Here is a 19,541-nt window from a genome sequence, read left to right on the forward strand (position 1 = left end):
AGGAGTGCACAGGAAATAGTTACATGCATTGAGAGGAAAGGATTGAAAGCATTGAGGAAGCAATGCATGTGGAAAGGGAAGTAGTAGCAGAAAGTGGTGATTGATTCACCCGACTCCCAAACAATGAAAGAAAACATCTGTGCCCCTGATAGGAGTGGTTTGGAGCCCAAATTCCCACAACTTACTTTTGCTTTATATCAGAAATGAGGTGGTTGGGTGTTGAATTGAGGGTTATGATAGAGGGGTGAGCAGGCAAATCATGGATGGGAGCAGAGGCCTGCCACTGTTTGAGGGATCAGGGTTACTCACCATCACCAAATGCATTTCCAAACCAGGCAGTTGTGCTGGACTTAGGGGCAGAAGTCCGGGGCCCCAAATGCATCAGGGTTCACATACTACATGTTGAAATAAGCTATATATGTATAAAATACAGATTACCATACAGTTCCAGCCCCACCTATAAGAACATGAGATCAAGAGTATTCAACTACCTAACTGTACCACTAAAACCAGGTGTGAAATCAATGCTGAAAGCTTGCACTGCTGCTTCTTAAAGGTAAAGGTAAAGGGACCCCTGACCATTAGGTCCAGTCATGGCCGACTCCGGGGTTGCAGCGCTCATCTCGCTTTATTGGCCGAAGGAGCCAGCGTACAGCTTCCGAGTCATGTGGCCAGCATGACTAAGCCACTTCTGGTGAACCAGAGCAGCGCACGGAAACGCCGTTTACCTTCCTGCTGGAGCGGTACCTATTTATCTACTTGCACTTTGTGCTTTTGAACTGCTAGGTTGGCAGGAGCAGGGACCGAGCAACGGGAGCTCACCCCGTCGCAGGGATTTGAACTGCCGACCTTCCGATTGGCAAACCCTAGGCTCAGTGGTTTAGCCCACAGCACCACCCACGTCCCGCTGCTTCTTACTAAGCTCTAAAAACCACTACGAACTAGCCCTTGAGGGAAATGTAGGATTGAAGTGGTTCAGGAGGGAGCTTGTCTGGATTCTCAGGCATGAATGAGCAAGCAAATGGTGCCAATACCAGAAAAACTTGGCTAGCATGGAAGCAGCCGTGCATTGGGGGAAAGATGTTCCTCTGGTCACCTGGCCATATGGCGGCTTTGGGCATCCAAATGAGAGGCAGCTAAGAATGCATGCATGAGTTACGCTGCAACTTGGCCCTCTTCCAGATGTCAGGTGTGTGAGCTCCACATGCATTGAGAACTCCCCTATTTCACAATGAGTTGCTAAACAGAGGCTGTGCAGTTGCTCATTTTAAGGCTTTCACTTGGACTGTGTTTTACTGTAAACTGCACTGGTATCTTCTCATGCCTTTTGAAATATGGTATACAAATTGTTGGTAAAGATGGTATAGAAATCCCCCGAGGCACCCCTTGATTTTATATTCGGGTAAATCCAATATGAACGCTTTCTGCCCAAGTTGCTGCAAGCCTCTCAAGTAAGTCTTCTTGGTGTTTATTTCCCTTCCGTAATGGATAATTTATGCAGCTTTCCTGATTACCTAGTTCATAAGCCTTGGAGCACTCTTTAATTCCCTCCTCAAGGGTTTGAAGAAATGCAGTCACAGGCACAAATGAGCTAGACTGTTTGAGTAATGGTTGCCATTTGAGTAATGATTCCCCGTTGTTATGACAAAATTGAGCATCGTTTGAGATGTAGAGCTGATTGTGAGGTTTCTAATTATCTCATGACCTTATAGCTCTGCTTCTGCAGAGATCAAAAGAATCCAAGAATACAACTTGGAGGCAAAGTCATAATTAAGGATTGAGGGAGAGTTGGTGACAGCGCCAAAGCAATGGAATTGCAAACCCATGTGATCACATCTAGGATTGCTGATAGGCCCAATGCAAGCCTCCATACGTATATTTTATTTTTTAAAAAAAACCCACATGTGGCAGCTGCTTCACTATCATGTCCAACCACTATTTGTGAGTTTGTTTATGAGTACTTCCAAATTAGTTGGTCTCCACTTTCCTTCCTACTAGGAGAGCAATTCAAGGGAGCCCAGTTTTGAGGTAGAATTTGACTATCATAACATTGAGGCCACCACCACTCCCTGTCCCCAATATGCACTGAAGGACACCTTGATATTATTAAAAAATAATGCATAGACATGGTGGGCCTTTTGTGATAGCAGCAGGTAAAACCTTCCCAAAATTTGTCAGGAAGAACTGTCAAGCCTCACAGCTTCTCAGGAATTCCCAAAGTACTAAGATTTCACTGTATTTTAGATTGAAATTGTAGGTTTTGATATAAAAGAAGTTTCAGTCAATGCATTTTACCGAAATTCCAAAAGTCTGTCACATCAAATTGGATACCATTTTCTCTGTATCAGTATGGTGATATAGCACAAGACCACTTACAGTTAACAGTGCCGCCTAATGACAACTAGACATGCCTTTGACTTCATAATATCTATTTTCCAAAAACGCATCGCATTGTTTCCAGCTGCTGTTGCCTGCCTTGTTTTCCAAACATAGTGAGCAGCCACTGTTCATGTTGTGTCCCTGCAACTCTGCTTTAAAGCAGCAACAGAAATGATGAGTCAACTGTATCGTAGAGACCTTCTGAAACCATGGTCACAGCTTAGGGATGAAGGAGGATCTATATGGGGAATTAGCATACTGCACGTAGGTAAAAGTTTGCATCCATTGCTCTGCCTGCATGTTTTTCTGGCCCTTTCCACCACTGGCATGAAGTTGCCCAGCAAGGAATGAAGCCCACAGCCTGAAAAACAGGTCCCTAACCCCTTGACCAGTGTATTCTAAGAACGTTTGCCATGGTCATCTTAAATCAGTCATAATAACCATGCGAATGTCATCAACGGAGGTAAAAAAACAACAGAGTAAGAGCATTTGTGCCTTGAATGCATATCGCAGTGAGCAGCGCATTGCCCCATTTCATCACTTACGGTAGACACCTAGAAGTATAAAAGGTAAAGGTACCCCTGACCATTAGGTCCAGTCATGGCCAACTCTGGGGTTGCAGCGCTCATCTCGCTTTATTGGCCGAGGGAGCCGGCGTACAGCTTCCGGGTCATGTGGCCAGCATGACTAAGCCACTTCTGGCGAACCAGAGCAGCGCACGGAAATGCCGCTTACCTTCCCGCCGGAGTGGTACCTATTTATCTACTTGCACTTTGATGTGCTTTCGAACTGCTAGGTTGGCAGGAGCAGGGACCGAGCCACGGGAGCTCACCCCATCGCAGGGATTCGAACCACCGACCTTCTGATCGGCAAGTCCTAGGCTCTGTGGTTTAACCCACAGTGCCACCCGCGTCCCTACCTAGAAGTATAGATGCTCCTTAAAAATGAGGGGAAGGTAGCTTCTCCACGCTCTCTATTCCCTCTTCAAATGGCATCTCTGGAAACCACCAGCAGCATAATAAAGAGAACATTTCTTTCCCCACCCTCCTTTTATTGTCTGATTCCCTCTGTGCTCTAATTTATGTATGTACGCTGTCATGTTTCATTCCATCCCGACCTAAAGAAATCATAAATTGTCCCAATTAATGCAAGGTTCAACATAACAGTGGGTGGAACGAGTCAGGTATAGTAAATAAGGAAGAAGAAGTACAATAGTAAATAAGGATGGAAAAGTAGTAGTACAGGCTTTTCTGTGCACCTTCTCCCCCTGCTAGAATGAAAACGCTCCTGGGAATTATTATCGTAATGCCACCTCAACAGCTGCCAGAGACCATGAGTAAACTTTGGAGCAACTGACAGGGAGGACGAAGCTGTTTTTAAATGCCTTGGCCATGACAGAGGAAGAGGGCTTCCCTGTTAGCAGCTGCCTCCTACTATAATTTCTAATTACATCTCTTATACAATGACAGAGGAAGGCAAAAGGCGCCTGAAGAATTTCCCCAAGAGGCCCTGGTCCATTACATTTGGGGACATAGAGCACTGCTTTCTACTGAGTTAGACCACTGCTGTCTACACTGACTGGCAACAGCTGTCCAGGGTTTCAGGTGGGGCAAATTCCCAGTTCTACCTGAAGATGCTGGGGGTTGAGGCTGGGGCCGTCTGCATACTGGGTGTGCAGGTACGGTCCTTCCCCAAAGGAGAAACTTAGGTGTTAACCCAGCACTTGGTAACAGCTGTGGGTTTTCTTTGCATGGCTCTCCAAAGCAGAAATGCGACTGACTGCTTTAGGCTTGTTGGCATTTTGTGCACGCTTTGGTTTTGATAGACACTGAATCCTTTAGTTTGGCAGCTCCTACTCTGGAACTCCCTGCTCATTGACTTTAGACAGGCACACACCTTTGCTGTTCTCTTTTTGGCACCTGTTAATTTTTTGTTGTTGTTGAAGCAAGGCTACCCAGAATGTAAAGTTGACAGGCATTTTAATCTGCAATTTTAGTTTGCAGTGCATATTTTTAACACACATACAAGAGATGAACATATATATGAAATTGCTTAACCTTGACCTTTATTATCTTTGTGTGTGTTTGTTTGTAAATTGCTTAGAGGTTTTATTTACAATTAAATAGCATGCAAAATATGTTAAATAAGAATAAATAAATAAGCAGCTGGTTAGTGGGTTGTTTGGTTGTTTGTTTAAGCATGCACATAAGAAAAAGAGCAGCCTTCTCTGGTGCTTGAAAAGGGTGAGTGGAAAATCCCTGATTTGTTGCCCCTGAAAAACAGGCCAAACCAGTCTCCTTTTCAGAAGGAAGCAGCTGATAAGCAGAACCACAAATGCTTGTTTCAGGAAGGATTCCAACCTACCAACAGTGTTCTTCGAACCAGCTGATTTGGTGGCTATTTTTGGTATTCTACATATCACGGTTACACATTCAGGGAATGGCTGGAGATTACAACTGTGGCACAGCAGCCAGGAATCCCAGGCTAACTCTCCTTTGCTTGCCTTCCAATCCTCTTGCTTGTCTTTCTGCAGTTTAAAAATAGTTAAGGAAGTCTAACAAGTGACCAAGCTTAGTTGCTTTGTAAAAAAAAATCGGCACTTCCTGCTTGGTGGCTATTTTTAGCTGTAATGCAGTGTCCAAAGTGTTAACTAATTGAGTCATCATATTTCATATTTGGCCACAGAAAATGGCAGTGGAAGAGGGAGAAGGCTTCCTGGACCAAGTAAGCCTTTGCGGATGCTGTAACAAGAGTGACTTTTGATTTATACGTACTCGTAAGCTAATAATGTGTGTTTTGCTTTGTTTTAGTTAGCAGGAGTAGAACTTTTAACGTTCAGGGCAGTTATCTATTTGCAGATAAATGTTCACATGACTCTAGTGGCTTAATTTTGTTGACTGTGTTCGGTTTCATCTGTAAGCTGAATGATGCAAGATCGTTTTCCGCTGTGATCGAAATGGTGTGTTCAGGATGCTGCATAAAGGGATTCTGGAAGAATTAAAACATGGGCTGTTTTGTGTCAAGAGGCCTAGAATACCTTGGGTGAATATTATTTTATAACGCTTTTGATTTTGTGACATTTTACCAGGTAAATTCTAGCAAGGTCTTAATATATCAAACGGCCATACCTGGCTGAATTGAAACATATGTTATTGGAAAGGGAGCTAAAAGTGCTGATGCTGCAGATACGAAATCAAATCAAAAATCCTGAAAACGTGTGGTGCAATTTATCCTATGACCTCAGAGGTGGTGCTTAGGTGGACAGGATTTCTCGTCGGAACATTAGTTCGCAAGATTAGGTCACAATCCTGTAAACCACATTATGCAGTATTTGAGCAATTAATTGGGGAGGGATCGTGGAGGGATATAATGGATTTTCCTGTAGAACAACAATAGTTGCAAAAATCAATCGCTCTAGTGAAGGTTGTTATTCCTCAGGTATTGCTGGTAAAAGGAGAATAAATTCCTCCTGAAGGTCAGCAGTATTTACATGATGAATTGTGGTGATGAAAATAATTCGGAAGGAATAATACAACCATATTGTCTTGCACAGTCTTGTTTAAATGCCAATGAACTTGGATGAGTACTCATGCATACATTTGTGTGGGTGGCTATGTGTAGTTAGGTGGTTTTTTGTGCGTGTATATATCTCTGTATGTATATAACATGCACACACACACACATAAATGCATCAATACACAGATACACACACTGCATTTAAGCTGGGGTGGGGGGACAATATCAGCTCAGATAAATCATGATATGTGATCTTATTGTATCTGAAATAATTTTTGTAAGCATATTTTCAAAAGCAGCTTTAGTTGCTGGATTACCCACAGATTAATTTACGGTGCAGAACAGCTGGCGACAATAACACAAGGGGCAGCAGAGCTTGTGAAAGTCAATGCAGAGTTCCCTGCATCAGTTGCACAAAGAGATATGGGCACCTCCCTGGGAGTGGAGTTTTCACAAACTGTTTCCTCCCCTGTCCTGATCCTTCAACTTCAGGCTACTGTGTTTCAGGTTGTATTATAGCAACATACCCTCCAACACCTGACCAAAGAAAATTAGGATGTGTACACATTAGTAATGTCTGTTAGTTCCCATGCTAAGGCTTTTCTCTGCCTGCTAGACATTGATTGTGCTCATTTCCTGGGCGCAATAGCCCGACTTCGCAAGCTGCAGCAGGGTGTGCTGAGGACTGCAACCGTTTCCTAAGAATGTGTAACCAAGCGTTCAACCTTACAATAGGTCAGGTTGTACTTTTAATAGAACAGCTTTAATCCAAACCCACTCAGCAACATACACCAGCTAGAGAGGAGGTGTTTTGGGAGGGGGGAGGGGAGACAGAATGGAAGCAGTGTGGAGACGTGTGTGCCCTTTCATGTACATCCACAGAGTCAAGATGCACCCCCCCATCCAGATTTTTAACTTTCAGGAAGACCTGAGGAAGAGGGTACATCTTTCACACATGCACTTTCTAATACAACCCTTTGAGTGTTACCCCAGAAGGCAAAATAGGGGCCATGAGACACCAGGAAGAGACAGAAACCAGAACTGTTCCTAGAGGCAATTGGAGTACAGTGGTACCTCGGGTTACAGAGGCTTCAGGTTGCAGACGCTTCAGGTTCCAGACTCCGCTAACCCAGAAATAGTACCTCGGGTTCAGAACTTTGCTTCAGGATGAGAACAGAAATCGTGCTCTGGCGGCAGTGGGAGGCCCCATTAGCTAAAGTGGTGCTTCAGGTTAAGAACAGTTTCAGGTTAAGAACGGACCTCCGGAACAAATTAAGTTCTTAACCTGAGGTACCACTGTGTGTGTAACTATTGGTGCAGGGCTCCTGGAGGGCAAGCCAGAACACCGAAAGGAGGACCGTTGTCCATGATCGAAACCCAGTTTGCAACAATCAGGCTTAGCTGAAGTTCAGAGCTACAGTTGCAACGTCCCAAGTCTTTTCTAGCCAGTTGTGGCTGGTGCCAGCTGCATTCTTGAATATATTGTTCATTGGGTTCCCGTTGCTTGGAATGCATTGTGGCGAAATCGTTGCATTCACTAGCGTGTGTAGCTTTTAAAAAGCGTACACGGACCCATGCAGTTTAGGTCTGTTGATGCTGGCTATTAGCCAGGAGAGCCAAGTGGCATCTCCATTCTTAAGAGGCAGTATGGTTCTTGGTGTTGGATGCTGAGAATAAGCAGCAGGAGGTGACCTTAACCTTTATGCCCTTCTAGTGAACTTGCAGAGGCACTTGGCAGACTTTTGTTGGAAACACAATGCTTGGCTGATCCAGCAAGGAGAGAAATAATTTCTTTAATCCATGCACTGTCAAGAAGGCAGAGGGAATTTGTTTTAAAGGCTGAAGCAAAGAACATATTTTGAACCTAAAAACATAGGGCTAAAATACAGAGTGGTGCTGTTTCAGCATTGCTTATGTTCACTATATTTAAGTTTAGGCTGTTGGTTTTCAAGCATACTTCTTAAAAGTATACTTGAAAATATAAAAGTATACTTTTCTTAATACATTAACCTAGTGTACTTCATAAAAGTATACTTTTCTTAAGGTGTTAACCCAGGTTCTCAGTAGCTGTGCAGAACATGAGCCATGCACAAGAAATGTGAAAAAGGTTTGTGTGCATATTTCGACCCCAAAAGAAAAGCTTTTACGCCAGCTTTCATGGGATAGATCATGTTGCATACTCAGAAAGTCTCAGTAGCCGGCATATCTCTCTTTTAAAGCCTGTGTTGTAGATTGTTTGTGCAGCCAAACTACACTTGGTGGAATGTGTACAGATGAACTAGGTTGAAGCTGAAATTGTTCTGCCCTAAAGCAGAGGCTTTGGAAGTGTGCTGACCCACTGCACACTGTTCATGGGCATTAATGCAATTGTGGTGTTTTGTTAGAGGCTGAGCAGGAGCTAGATGGGCTGTCAGTGCGTGTAGAGATGGCTTGAACAGAGGACGCAAATATGCGATGTGAATTACACTATGGCTGGGAGCAATTCCGAAAGGGTATAGTAATTGCTTGCTTCTCTAATACTGATGTTGCTCATTAGACGGACTGTTTCTTGATTTGTTATAAAGCTAAAACTTTCAGAAGGCGTTGAACAGAAACAGCATCTAATCCACAGACTTTGCTGAACTGCTGTGTGGGTCATTCAGAGACAGCGCTGTTCAGAAGCGTTAACTTGATGTAGGCTGGTCTTTGTGTATTTGTAAGGGGTTTTGTTAGGAAATGGCTTACTATATGGGTAGGTTTGGGGCAGCTCAGCTATAGAGACTATTTCTTAAATAATTGAGTTTGGAATTAATTGTTTTTATTTAGGTGGTGGTGTTTTAAAATGTGAAGGACATGGTATACTGTATTGCTTGATCAATTGGGGGGCGGGGGATACTTTGACCCCAGTCAAAATTTACTGGAATGAAAAAGAGATTTCTCCCACCTAAAAATTGCAAAGCACTTTATACATTGGGAAAGTTTCACAGCAATTAGAAATAAACTTGCAGAGTTGGCAGCGTGACTTTTACCTTGATTGTGACATGTCCTGGGTTCAATTCTTAGGCATATTCGTCCTCCGGGGAAGGTTTAGGCATCTTGAGAGTCAGTGCGGGAGTAGTAGTTAGTTACATAGAATGTGGGACTCTGCCTTACACTGAGTCAGATTGTTGTTTAATCCAGCCTGGTAATATCTGCTCTGATTGGCATCAGGTCTCCAAGGTCTTAAGCAGGTCCCCTACACACCAGCCTCCCGCTATCCTTTGAAGACACTAGGCGTTGATTGCACTAGGACTGTGCGCACCCAAGTCTTGTTCTTTACCACTGAGCTGTGGAATTTTGGACTTGATAAGTGCATCGGATTTGAAGCAGGAAGATTTGCTTCAAACACCCGTGAAGCTGTCTCAGTGACCTTGGGCATGTCACCATCATTCAGTTTGACTTTCCTCATGAAGATAGTTGTCAGGATAAACTGAAACAGCTCCCACATACATTCCCTTGGATCCTTTGGAGGAAAGATAGAATATAAGCACAATTAAGGGTCCCTCCAGACTGTCAGCATTCTGTGGGAGGGGAAATGTTCCTCTTCCACCAGGCCTTTGGCTGATTGACGTACGATGCCCTTTAAATGTGTGGCGGGGGGAGTGTTATTGGTTTGGTTTTGTTCTTCTTTTTATTATGTATTTGTGTTTCTTATATTGTGATTTTATGTTGTGAACTGTCCTGAGATCTACAGATGAAGGGCGGTATATAAATTTAATAATAATAATAATAATTCCAGTGCATGCTAGAGCTTCAGGTTTGCTCAATTAAAGTGGATTGAAGTGATCTGTTGCCCTAGCACAACAAATAAACTTAAACTTGAAATAAACTTAAACTTGAAAAGTGAGGGGTGAACAAATGATTAATCAGACACATATAAACACCATGCAAGCGAATCAGGATGAATGCTCATTCCATTATAACTGCCCCGCAAACAAAGTGTGTGTTCTTATACAGCCCAAACAGTATCACCCATGAACTAGAGGTGAGGTATCAGCAAGCATGGTGGAACCCCAAGGTTTGGGGAAGTACAAAAAATTCAGGAGGGGTGAAAATAAGGGGGGGACCCCCGAAACATCCCAGTGAGAACTGCACATGCTCAGTGCCTGCAGAATTCTGTTTGTTGCATGGTGTGTGTGGAAGGATGGGTGGAAGAGGTAATGAAACAATATCCTAGCGGAGGGCAGAAACATTCCACATTGCAATTTTTCTTTCTTTCTTCTTTCTTTCTTTCTTTCTTGGCCAGTCCCATTTGTGTCACGTTCCTCCTCTCACCCCAATATATTTTTTACCGAAAGAACACATCCTATTTAACCTTTTGAACTGGTAAAGGACAAGGTACTGTGGAATAACAGAATAAGAATAAAGGAAGAATAATACCCCTCCCTACTGGAGTGTGTAATGGGGTCATGATCAGGCAGTGATCTCCATTACAAGCAAGACCCCTTTTCTATCTGTGAAATGTTAGTGAGTGTGTCTTATGTCCTCACTTGATGGAATGAAGACAGGGATTGTGAACTTCAATATTGTACCCTGGCATATGTTGGAACTGTCAGGAAAATGGATCAAAACTATGAGCATTGCTTAACATAGAAACAGACCACTGCTTTTTAAAACTGGGCTGTAGTAGTAAATAATTATTTCCAGGGAAAAAACCTGTCTTCTAGAATTTGTTGAGTTCAGATCTGTGTGACTAGCAACAACTAAAAATGTTGAGGTTAATCCAAAAATGGATCCAGGGTTAAAGAGCATAAAATAGATAAGAAGTAGGAACTCTGATTGGAAATACGTTTTCAGGATGTTGTCTGAATATTCGCTTGTTGCAGCTTTAAATATTCAATGCTTATTGGAGGGAGCAAGAGGTTTGATGTGGTTCAGAAGTTTGCTTGACTAGACTGTAGAACACTTCCTGCTCACACCCCTCCATGCCCCGAGCAACCTGTGATTTAGTCAAGTAGGACATGAGATGGAGATGTTTAAATCTACACATTATTCAGAAATGTCCCTGTTGATCTGTGCGGAACTGAACTGGCAATAACAGCAATGCAAACAGTGGCTTATAAAATGACAGTAAACGTTGGCTTGAAACTATTTCTGGTTTCTCTTAGGACAGCCTTTGAAGAAATGAGGAATCACTCTTGGAAGCAGTTTGTTTCATCCACAGTGCGGAGATTAGACTTTTATATGTAAAGAGTTTTGGGGCTGAGTTTGCTAAAAAGCCTTTGAAGCAGATTATCAGATATATTGATGGACAGAGCAACTTCAGATGGCCAGAGCAGATTAGTCCAGCAGGTTAGTCCAGCAGTGACTAACAGCTCATTAATGCCTAAGTGAACAGGTGGGTCATAGTCTGGCACTGGGATACCAATAACAGTGCCAGGGGAAGCTGTTTCAGAGTTACAGTGCCACCACAGAGAAGGCCGTATATCATGCACTTACCCCAGTGGTGGGATGAGGCAGACCTCCCCATCCACTGACCAACAGCAGATCTAATGGCATGGGTAGGCAGATACAGGGGAAGGCATTCCTTGAAAAAACATTATTATTATTTGTTTAATACTGTCAAACATAAAGCACATTTGATTACCAGAACTTAAGTTCCTTATTGCTGCTTCTTTCAACGTTTTAGGAAAAATGTCACCGCCTTCTTTACTTTGAGTACATCTGAGGGCATTGTTCAGCCTTCCTAATTCCAATGAGTAACTCTTTTTACTGGTTATCTTATAGAGGGAACAATGACATTGAAATGAGTTTTATCATTCTGACTTACAGCAATTTGCAGAGAACAGAGTGACATTCCATTTAAAAGTCTATTAATTGATTCAGCTGAAAATCATTGTGTCACATTTTGAAGTTGTGACTTTTGAATATGTCACTATGTCAGTTCCGGCCTGTGCACAATCATTAAAAGGTATGGCAAAAGTCTTCATTTGTTATTTTGATGATTGGTTTCTGTTGATATGACTCATTTATGAGCAAAACCTATAAGCGATAGTTTTGTTAGTTTGTTTTAAAGGTCTATAGAACCTAAAGAGGGAGAGTTTTTGCCTTTGGTTTGAGGATTTGTTCTAAAGATGCATGGTATTTTAGCACTAGCCTGGTAGCAAGTGAACAGGTTGGTGGGAGGAGGAATTGAGTGCAGTGGCAGAGGAAGAGGAGTGCGGGGGGAGCGCATCATTCCTGGCAGCGCAATCCCAGTGGGGTGCCCCAGTGGGGCAGCGTGCCACACCCTCAGGGTGCCCGCCACACCCCTGTGGGTGGTGCGCCACGCCCCCGGGACACGCTCCAGCCCTGCCCCCGCCTGCTCTCCCCCCCCCCCGGTGCCAGAGCATGAAGCTCCGTCACTGATTGAGAGCTTTTTGTGTTCTCTTGCACCATCATGGAAGTTCAGTAGGCTGTGGCAGAAGAGGCAGAACTCTCCACCCCTTCTCTGGCAGCCCCCAGCAGTCTAGTAAATATTGCACAGGGTGGCCACCTTTTCCTCTTACAAAGCTGTTCTTAAAGCATAAAAAGGTAAAGGGACCCCTGACCATTAGGTCCAGTTGTGGCTGACTCTGGGGTTGCAGCGCTCATCTCACTTTATTGGCTGAGGGAGTCTGCGTACAGCTTCTGGGTCATGACTAAGCCGCTTCTGGCGAACCAGAGCAGCACACTGAAACGCCGTTTACCTTCCCGCCGGAGCGGTACCTATTTATCTACTTGCACTTTGACGTGCTTTCGAACTGCTAGGTTGGCAGGAGCAGAGACCGAGCAACGGGAGCTCACCCCGTCACGGGGATTTGAACCGCCAACCTTCTGATCGGCAAGTCCTAGGCTCTGTGATTTAACCCACAGCACCACCCATGTCCCTTCTTAAAGCATATTAACTTCAAAAATGGATATGAATCAAAACTATATTTGATTTGGTGATTACCCGACAGTTTAACCCCTTCCCACTGTTAATCTGACTCAGCCCAAGAAGAAACACATAATTGACTTGTGGTTTCGCAAAGCGACAAGACCAAATAAAAGGTCGACCTCCTCTTATCATTCTATATTTGTTTCCCAGCTGAAGATGGGCAAGGGTGGGGAGGCAATAGCTGATCATATTTGAGTTCCTCAAATATTAGATTGTACTGCTACCTACACACAGCTGCCAACTTGGATATGTTGTGTTAATTTATCTTCTCTGCAAAAAATAAAAAAAATTAAAAAGTGGAGGAAGGTGTGCTGAGCATCATCTCAACTAAAACTCTAATAGTTAGAGAAACAAAAGCAGTGCACACAGTACCCAAAACGAGATGGTTCTTTGATTCAAAGATTGCTGGTGCGGCATGGAAAGCAATGGCATGTACCTGCTAGGTGTGGTTTCTGAGTTAAAATGTTGTTGATGTGGCATGAGACCTGAGAAGCAGCACCAAGGCAGTGTATGGAATAGATTTTAAGTAATTTTGGCACAATTTTTTGAAATTTTATTTGGAAAGAAAAGGATTAAAGTCACATCTATTTTATATGAATGTGTCCCTGCCCAACAAGGTTGGTTTTCAGTTTGTTTGTTTTTTTAAAGGGGAAACAAAAATCTGTTCAAACAGCACAGGGTATATACAAACTGGCAAGAAATTTAAGGAACTCCCAAAAGTAGCAGAAAACAATGCTTTGGTTTTTTTTTTCTTTGTGTCATCAGAAAACAGTATTTTAATGTCATTTTATAGTTAACTGTTCCGTGCAAAAAGAATTATCAGGGCCTCTGCTGTAGAAATGAAATAATATAGCAATGGCCAGGTTGAATAACAGACTATGGAGGTAAAATGTTGGTAATAAAATCCTCTGCCTCTGGTTTTGGTTTTTGCTTTTTGCTTTTGTACCTCCCAGTGAGTGAATCAGCAGATGGTGAGAATGGTTTTGAATTTGTTTATTAAGCTGGTTTTATTAGCCTCTGTGTTATGGCTGGTTTTATGACTTTTTATATTTTTTAGCACGGTATGATGGCTTTTGTAATTAGCTTGCTATTGTTGTTTCTGCATTTTAATATTGTATGCAAGCTACTTTAGGTTGCAGCTTATAAATCTTTTAAATAAAATAATAAATACAGTATAACAGTTTAAACAAATTCAGGAAAATAAGGATTCCACTTACTGCCTCCCAAGTATAAGACTGCAATGACCCAACTACCTCAAAATGTTAATCTATAACACACACACACACAGAGAGAGAGAGAGAGAGAGAGAGAGAGAGAGAGAGAGAGAGAGAGATATGCAAACACCTGCTCTCAGTTTTAGGTTGCCAACATTTTGATGTTATTGATGCTATTTTTCTTTTTTAGTTCATTTCAGGATAGAAAGGCAATAATCTGGGTTACAAAATTTGTCCAGAAAAAGCAGCATGGTGCCTTCCAGATGTTTGGAACTGCAATTCCCACCAGCCCCTGTGTGCCCACTGAGAGGGTTTCATGGGAACTGTTGTCCAAAACATCTGGAGGAGTTTCAAGGCTTTGCCCCCAGAAGAAGGTAAATTAATTCTGGGCAACTGCTCTGCCTGCCTCCACCCCAATTTGCATGCCTCTAGCAGGGATCAAATATTATGTTTAATTCTGTTCTACACATTCCCCCAGCGTCTTGATAGGTTTCTACTTTTCTTGTTTTCAAGTTGTCGCCTTGGGTTTTGTTCCCAGAAGGAGCTAAAGGGGTGTGGATTGTTTTGCTTCTGTCCAGTAGTACATCCCATTCAAGTCTGTTCTAGAACACTCCATTATATACCAGACGGGGTGGGAGGCCAGCCCAGCCAGTTCTCTCCAGCATTTGGAAAGCCAAATCCATTTGCTACCAAGAAAGTTTGTCAAGACGTAAAATCTTGGATCAACTGGTAGATGGGAATCCTGTGTTGAGCTTGATTGCCCCTTGTCAAAATAGCTCACTAAAGAAGATAATTTACGTTTTTATTTTCGCTGAGTGACAAATTTGGCAAGATCTAAGACAAAAAAAAAAGAGCCTAAATTTGGGGGCATAAATTTGCTGAAGTAGACAGAAGCAATGTGCTCTTCCAAGCAGGGCCGACCCGAGACATTTTGGCACCTGAGGCAAACCACAAAATGGTGCCTCCGCCCTGCTAGGGAGGAAGGGGTGAGTGAATATCTGCATCAGGAACAAGGGAGGGATGTAAAGATCTACGTTGGGAACAAAGCTGAAAAGAGACTAGCAGTACCTACTATCTGCTGCCCCTGTGGATCCCACTACCGAAGGTGGTCATAAAATCAAAGAAGTGTAGAGTTGGAATGGACCACAAGGGTCCTCTAGTCCAACCCCCTGCAATGCAACGTGGGGCTCAAACCCGCGACCTGGACTGCACCACTTCAATCTGTGGGAGAAGGATCACATTTTTGAATGCTTCTCTACATTAAGACTCTCAGCTAAACAGAAAATGAGCACCACAAGGAAAGTGTTAGTCCATGCGCTTGTTTATAGAGAGCTGTTTTGTTTGTCTTTCGTTTGTTTTCAAGTGGTATCAGACTCTGCAAGTGGAGAAAGTGGTGCAGTCCCTTCTACCAGCTCATTCTGCTGTGTGTTTAGCAGACCCTTTCTGCTTTTGGCTCTGCTAGATTTGGGCTAGTTTCTTCTCTGTTGAGAATGTACATAATCTACAGCTTTTGTGTACAAAGATTTCTTCCATGCTGTACATAGCAAGACCAGGAGAGACTTCAAACAGAAGTTCATCACTTCAGAATAGGGTTGCTACCTCCATTCCATGAAAAACGTTAGTATCCTTCTGTTGGGAGACAAGCCAGAATGTGTTCTGTTCAAGAACAATGAGAACCCACTAGAGGTTTCTCTGCACAACAAATGTTTACAGTGGAGTAGGGAAGCCAAACAACAATCTAATGCTCTTTTAATAAACCCATGCTATGACAGTAATGTTAAATACCACAAAAACATTCAAAATAACATGAAAATGGTATAAATACTGTTTTTGTAGTGGTGTAGGGCCATAGTTTTCCAACTGTGTTCCCAGGAATCCTTTGAGGGTGTTTGGTGTTTTTTTTTTAAAAAGGATCAAGCGGTATATAGTTTTTTAAAAAATAAATAAACTCTGGGTGTCCTGCAGAGCTTGGCATGTGGATCTCAGTGAGAAGATCCATAAGCTCAGATACGTTTTTCCCAAATACTCTTTAAATGCCACTTTCCAATTCTCCTCTGCTTCTGTGGCATTTTGTGTGTACGTCACATTCAGTTTGCATAAGGCAACAGAGGCCCTACAGACGAAGCACATTCTTTCTCTCAGAGAATTCTGGATGCTGCAGTTTACCCCTCACAGACGTAACGGTTCCCGGCAACCCTTAACAAACCACAGCACTTTGAGAGAATGAATGTACTTTGGATGAGCTTTAACGGTATGGTGAATACTGAGCCCTAGAGTCAACCTTCAGGTGCACCTCTCACACCCCCAAAAGATGGTTCCCAAGCAGGCAAACAGCTGTGGAGAGGATTCTCTGAGGAAGTTTGAAAGTTACGTGGTGTATGAGATGAAGCGTATTTGCTTTAGACAGGAAGAGTTGGGCTCAAAGCCCTTGTCAGAGCCTTGAGTCACCTTGGACATTATTCAGCGGCATATAAATATTGTTATATAAAAATGAATCAAGCTTTATTACAATAGCATAAAATACAACTTTTTTTAATTTAAAAGAATCCAGTTAGCTATCTAACATCTCACAGGATAACAGTGTCCCCATGTATGTCACACTAGACACAAGACAACCACACACATACCTCTGTGTGTGTGTGTGTGTGAGGGTTAGTCCAAGAAATTTTGCTACCAGAGGCAGGGGGCAACATAGGTTGCCCTCCCTTCCATGGATGGAAGCCAGTTTCTCCATGTGCTTAATCAGAGTTGAACTATTGGCGTTTTACTTTGCATGTTTACACATAGCCGGATCCCACCATTAGGCAGAATGAAGCAGCTACCTCAGGTGGCAAATCCTGAGGTGTGCACAGTAACAATAAGGTGTTGGAGCTGCATCTGCTATGCACTTTGTAAGCTCTCCTGCTCGCCTCAGGGGCACCGTAGGATTCTGTCCAACACTGAACCAAGATTCACTTACCAGTCTGGTGATGGAAAGAAGAAGTGCCAACTTATCTTCTGCCTCAGGCAGCAAAATGTCTTGGGCTGGCCCCTGAAAACACACTATATTAAAAAAAACCACAGCTGGAATGTTTATGCTGTAACAGTGGTACCTCAAGTTAAGTACTTAATTCGTTCCGGAGGTCCGTTCTTAACCTGAAACTGTTCTTAACCTGAAGCACCACTTTAGCTAATGGGGCCTCCTGCTGCTGCCGCGCCGCTGGAGCAAGATTTCTGTTCTTATCCTGAAGCAAAGTTCTTAACCTGAAGCACTATTTCTGGGTTAGCGGAATCTGTAACCTGAAGCGTATGTAACCCGAGGTACCACTGTATCTGAATTAAGTAAAGATAATTATCTTCAGCTTATACCAATCATTATTAGATGTGAAAAAGGTACAGTGATAAACCATCAGTCACCTTATGTGTGAGCATACCATACAGACTGTAGCTTCTTCTCTGACCATTTCCAATTTGCCATTATCTGCACTGCAGCTACAGGAACTCCATAATTAATGTAAAAAGGGAATATGAGATCATATTCAATGCATGGCTAAGCAAGGCTAAGCACATTGAAAGCTGCAGTTTCAGGGAAAGGCAACGTTGAACATCTACAGTGCAGCCAGTTTTGATCAGTGTCCCAGCCCCATTATTTGCTCAATATTTGACTGGTCAGAAGACACCCATTTTCCTTTTCTTTGTACAGTGGCAATTAAAAGAACACAATTGACCACTTAGAAATGTTGACACTTGAAAAGAAAGGGTGTTGTGTTTTATTTCCTCTGAAAAACTGCTCTAATAGCAACCTAAAGTGTTCTGTCTGTATGGGACCAACCATTCAAACAATTTGAAAATCGCAGAACGTGCAAAAAGGCTATAACAGCATGCCAAGAATAATTATCCACTTGAGAGAGAGAATCTCTCTCTTTGGGATTTTACACTGCTGACTTCCACCTTCATTTTCTAGGTGAACTTTACTTTCAGTGTATGTTATTCCCCAACCCCCAACTCAAATAATGCAATTTCCAGTTTATAAGAAGTCTTATGAGCCACCTGGGAAGAGCTGTAAAAATCAAAGCATTGATAACTAATCACAAAGGATCAAGTGCTTGGTTTCTGGACCTTTGTGGAATCTGGCTCCAAGAAATGGCAGCAGCTCTTGGTTAGTAATGGCAGAGGAAGCAGGCTGTTGTGAAATTCATATTGCAGGCAAAAGATCCAAGATGGAGGTAGAAGTCTGAGAGCAGGAGGTGGGCTACATCAAAACAGAGCAGGGCAAGAACAAGCTGCACCAGCAGGCATGGGAAGCAAGCAAGGAAATAGTCCAGCAGCCAGGTAACTGGCAGTGGACAGCCGTTTTTGCCCCCTTCCCACATGTGCTTTACCATTAGGCTGTTAGTAAGGGCAGTTTTTGTCTCTTGATGGTCATGTGCATCTCATGTGCATCCTGGTCCTGGGGCAACAGGGCATGATAGATGAGCATCCTTGGGTACTGTGTTCCCCCTTCTGTCGAAAGCATACCAGTTAATGATGGAAGACTCCAGATCCTCCAAGTGTCCCTTTTTCCAGGGACAGTCCCAGATTTACAGAAGCCGTCTCGGTTCCTGATTTGATCCCAGAATGTCCTGCTTTTCCTTAGGACGTCCCTATTTTCATCAGAGAAATGTTGGAGGGTATGGAGTCATCTGAAGGCAGCCCTGTATAGGGAAGTTTTATTATGTTTTTATATATGTTGGAAGGCACACAGAGTAGCTGAAGTATAAATATAATAACAATAACTATAATAGTTATTGTTGTTGTTATTGAATGGGACACCTCTATTTTCATTGGAGAAAGGTTGGAAGATATGAGACTCTTATCAGTAAATAAATGTTTTGATGCTGGCAGGGCCTGAGAGCTTGAACCACAAGTTGCTGCATAATCTTGAATTTATAATTCAGAGGTATGTGTGTATGAATGAATGAACGAATGAATAAATATGGTAGCCCTGTGGGACAACATGGAACAAACAAGTTTTGCCTTGGGTGTTCAGCCTTAAGGGTTTCCAAACATCAGAAGATTGAAAGGCGTTGGCCATAGTCCAGCATGAACTTGTCGTTCAGGAGACCTACTGAAATGTGCAGAAATGAATTATCCAAGAGTACAATAGTTCGATTTCATGTTTCAATGAGGTTTCTGCAAGTGATAACTTGATAACCATGACAAAACTTGTGTGCAGCATAATCCTATGCATGCTTACTCAGAGGTAAGTCCACTCACTTCCGTGAGACTTACTTCACAGAACAGGGCTTAGCCAAAATAGGACCTTCCAGGTGTTGTGGACTACAATTCCAGTAATCCCTGTCCACCGACCATGCTTTCTGGGGCTGATGAGAGTTGTAGTCCAAAACATCTGGAAGGCCCATGTTGCCCACCCCTTTCTTAGAAAGTAGTATGCAACCTTACAAAATCAAAAGCCAAGACTCCCTCTTTTTGTTTTTGTTTCTATTTTAATCATTTGTTCCTAATGAGAAAGAAATGTTAGCAATGCACTCAGTGAA

The 19,541-nt window shown here is 42.8% G+C and overlaps 1 protein-coding gene across 39 annotated transcripts in view; it reads left to right on the forward strand.

Moving 5' to 3' along the window:
* The window catches only part of ANK3 (ankyrin 3), a 336,323-nt gene that overhangs the window by 177,361 nt on the left and 139,421 nt on the right, over positions 1 to 19,541 (forward strand). For 4 of the 39 annotated variants that reach the window (XM_083614399.1, XM_083614361.1, XM_083614367.1 and 1 more), the window contains exon 1: positions 8,211 to 8,387. The exons of 28 other annotated variants lie outside the window; for them this stretch is intronic. In XM_083614399.1, the coding sequence (XP_083470525.1) occupies positions 8,364 to 8,387 (24 nt within the window). In that variant the 5' untranslated portion in view covers positions 8,211 to 8,363. Of the gene's footprint in view, positions 1 to 4,947; positions 5,104 to 8,142; positions 8,388 to 19,541 lie in introns of those variants that run through there. 7 more of the 39 variants (XM_083614355.1, XM_083614358.1, XM_083614369.1 and 4 more) reach the window with 5 other exon arrangements.

This window comes from Podarcis filfolensis (assembly GCF_964270895.1).
Source record: "Podarcis filfolensis genome assembly, chromosome: 5".
In the NCBI taxonomy this organism is placed as follows: Eukaryota; Metazoa; Chordata; class Lepidosauria; order Squamata; family Lacertidae; genus Podarcis; species Podarcis filfolensis.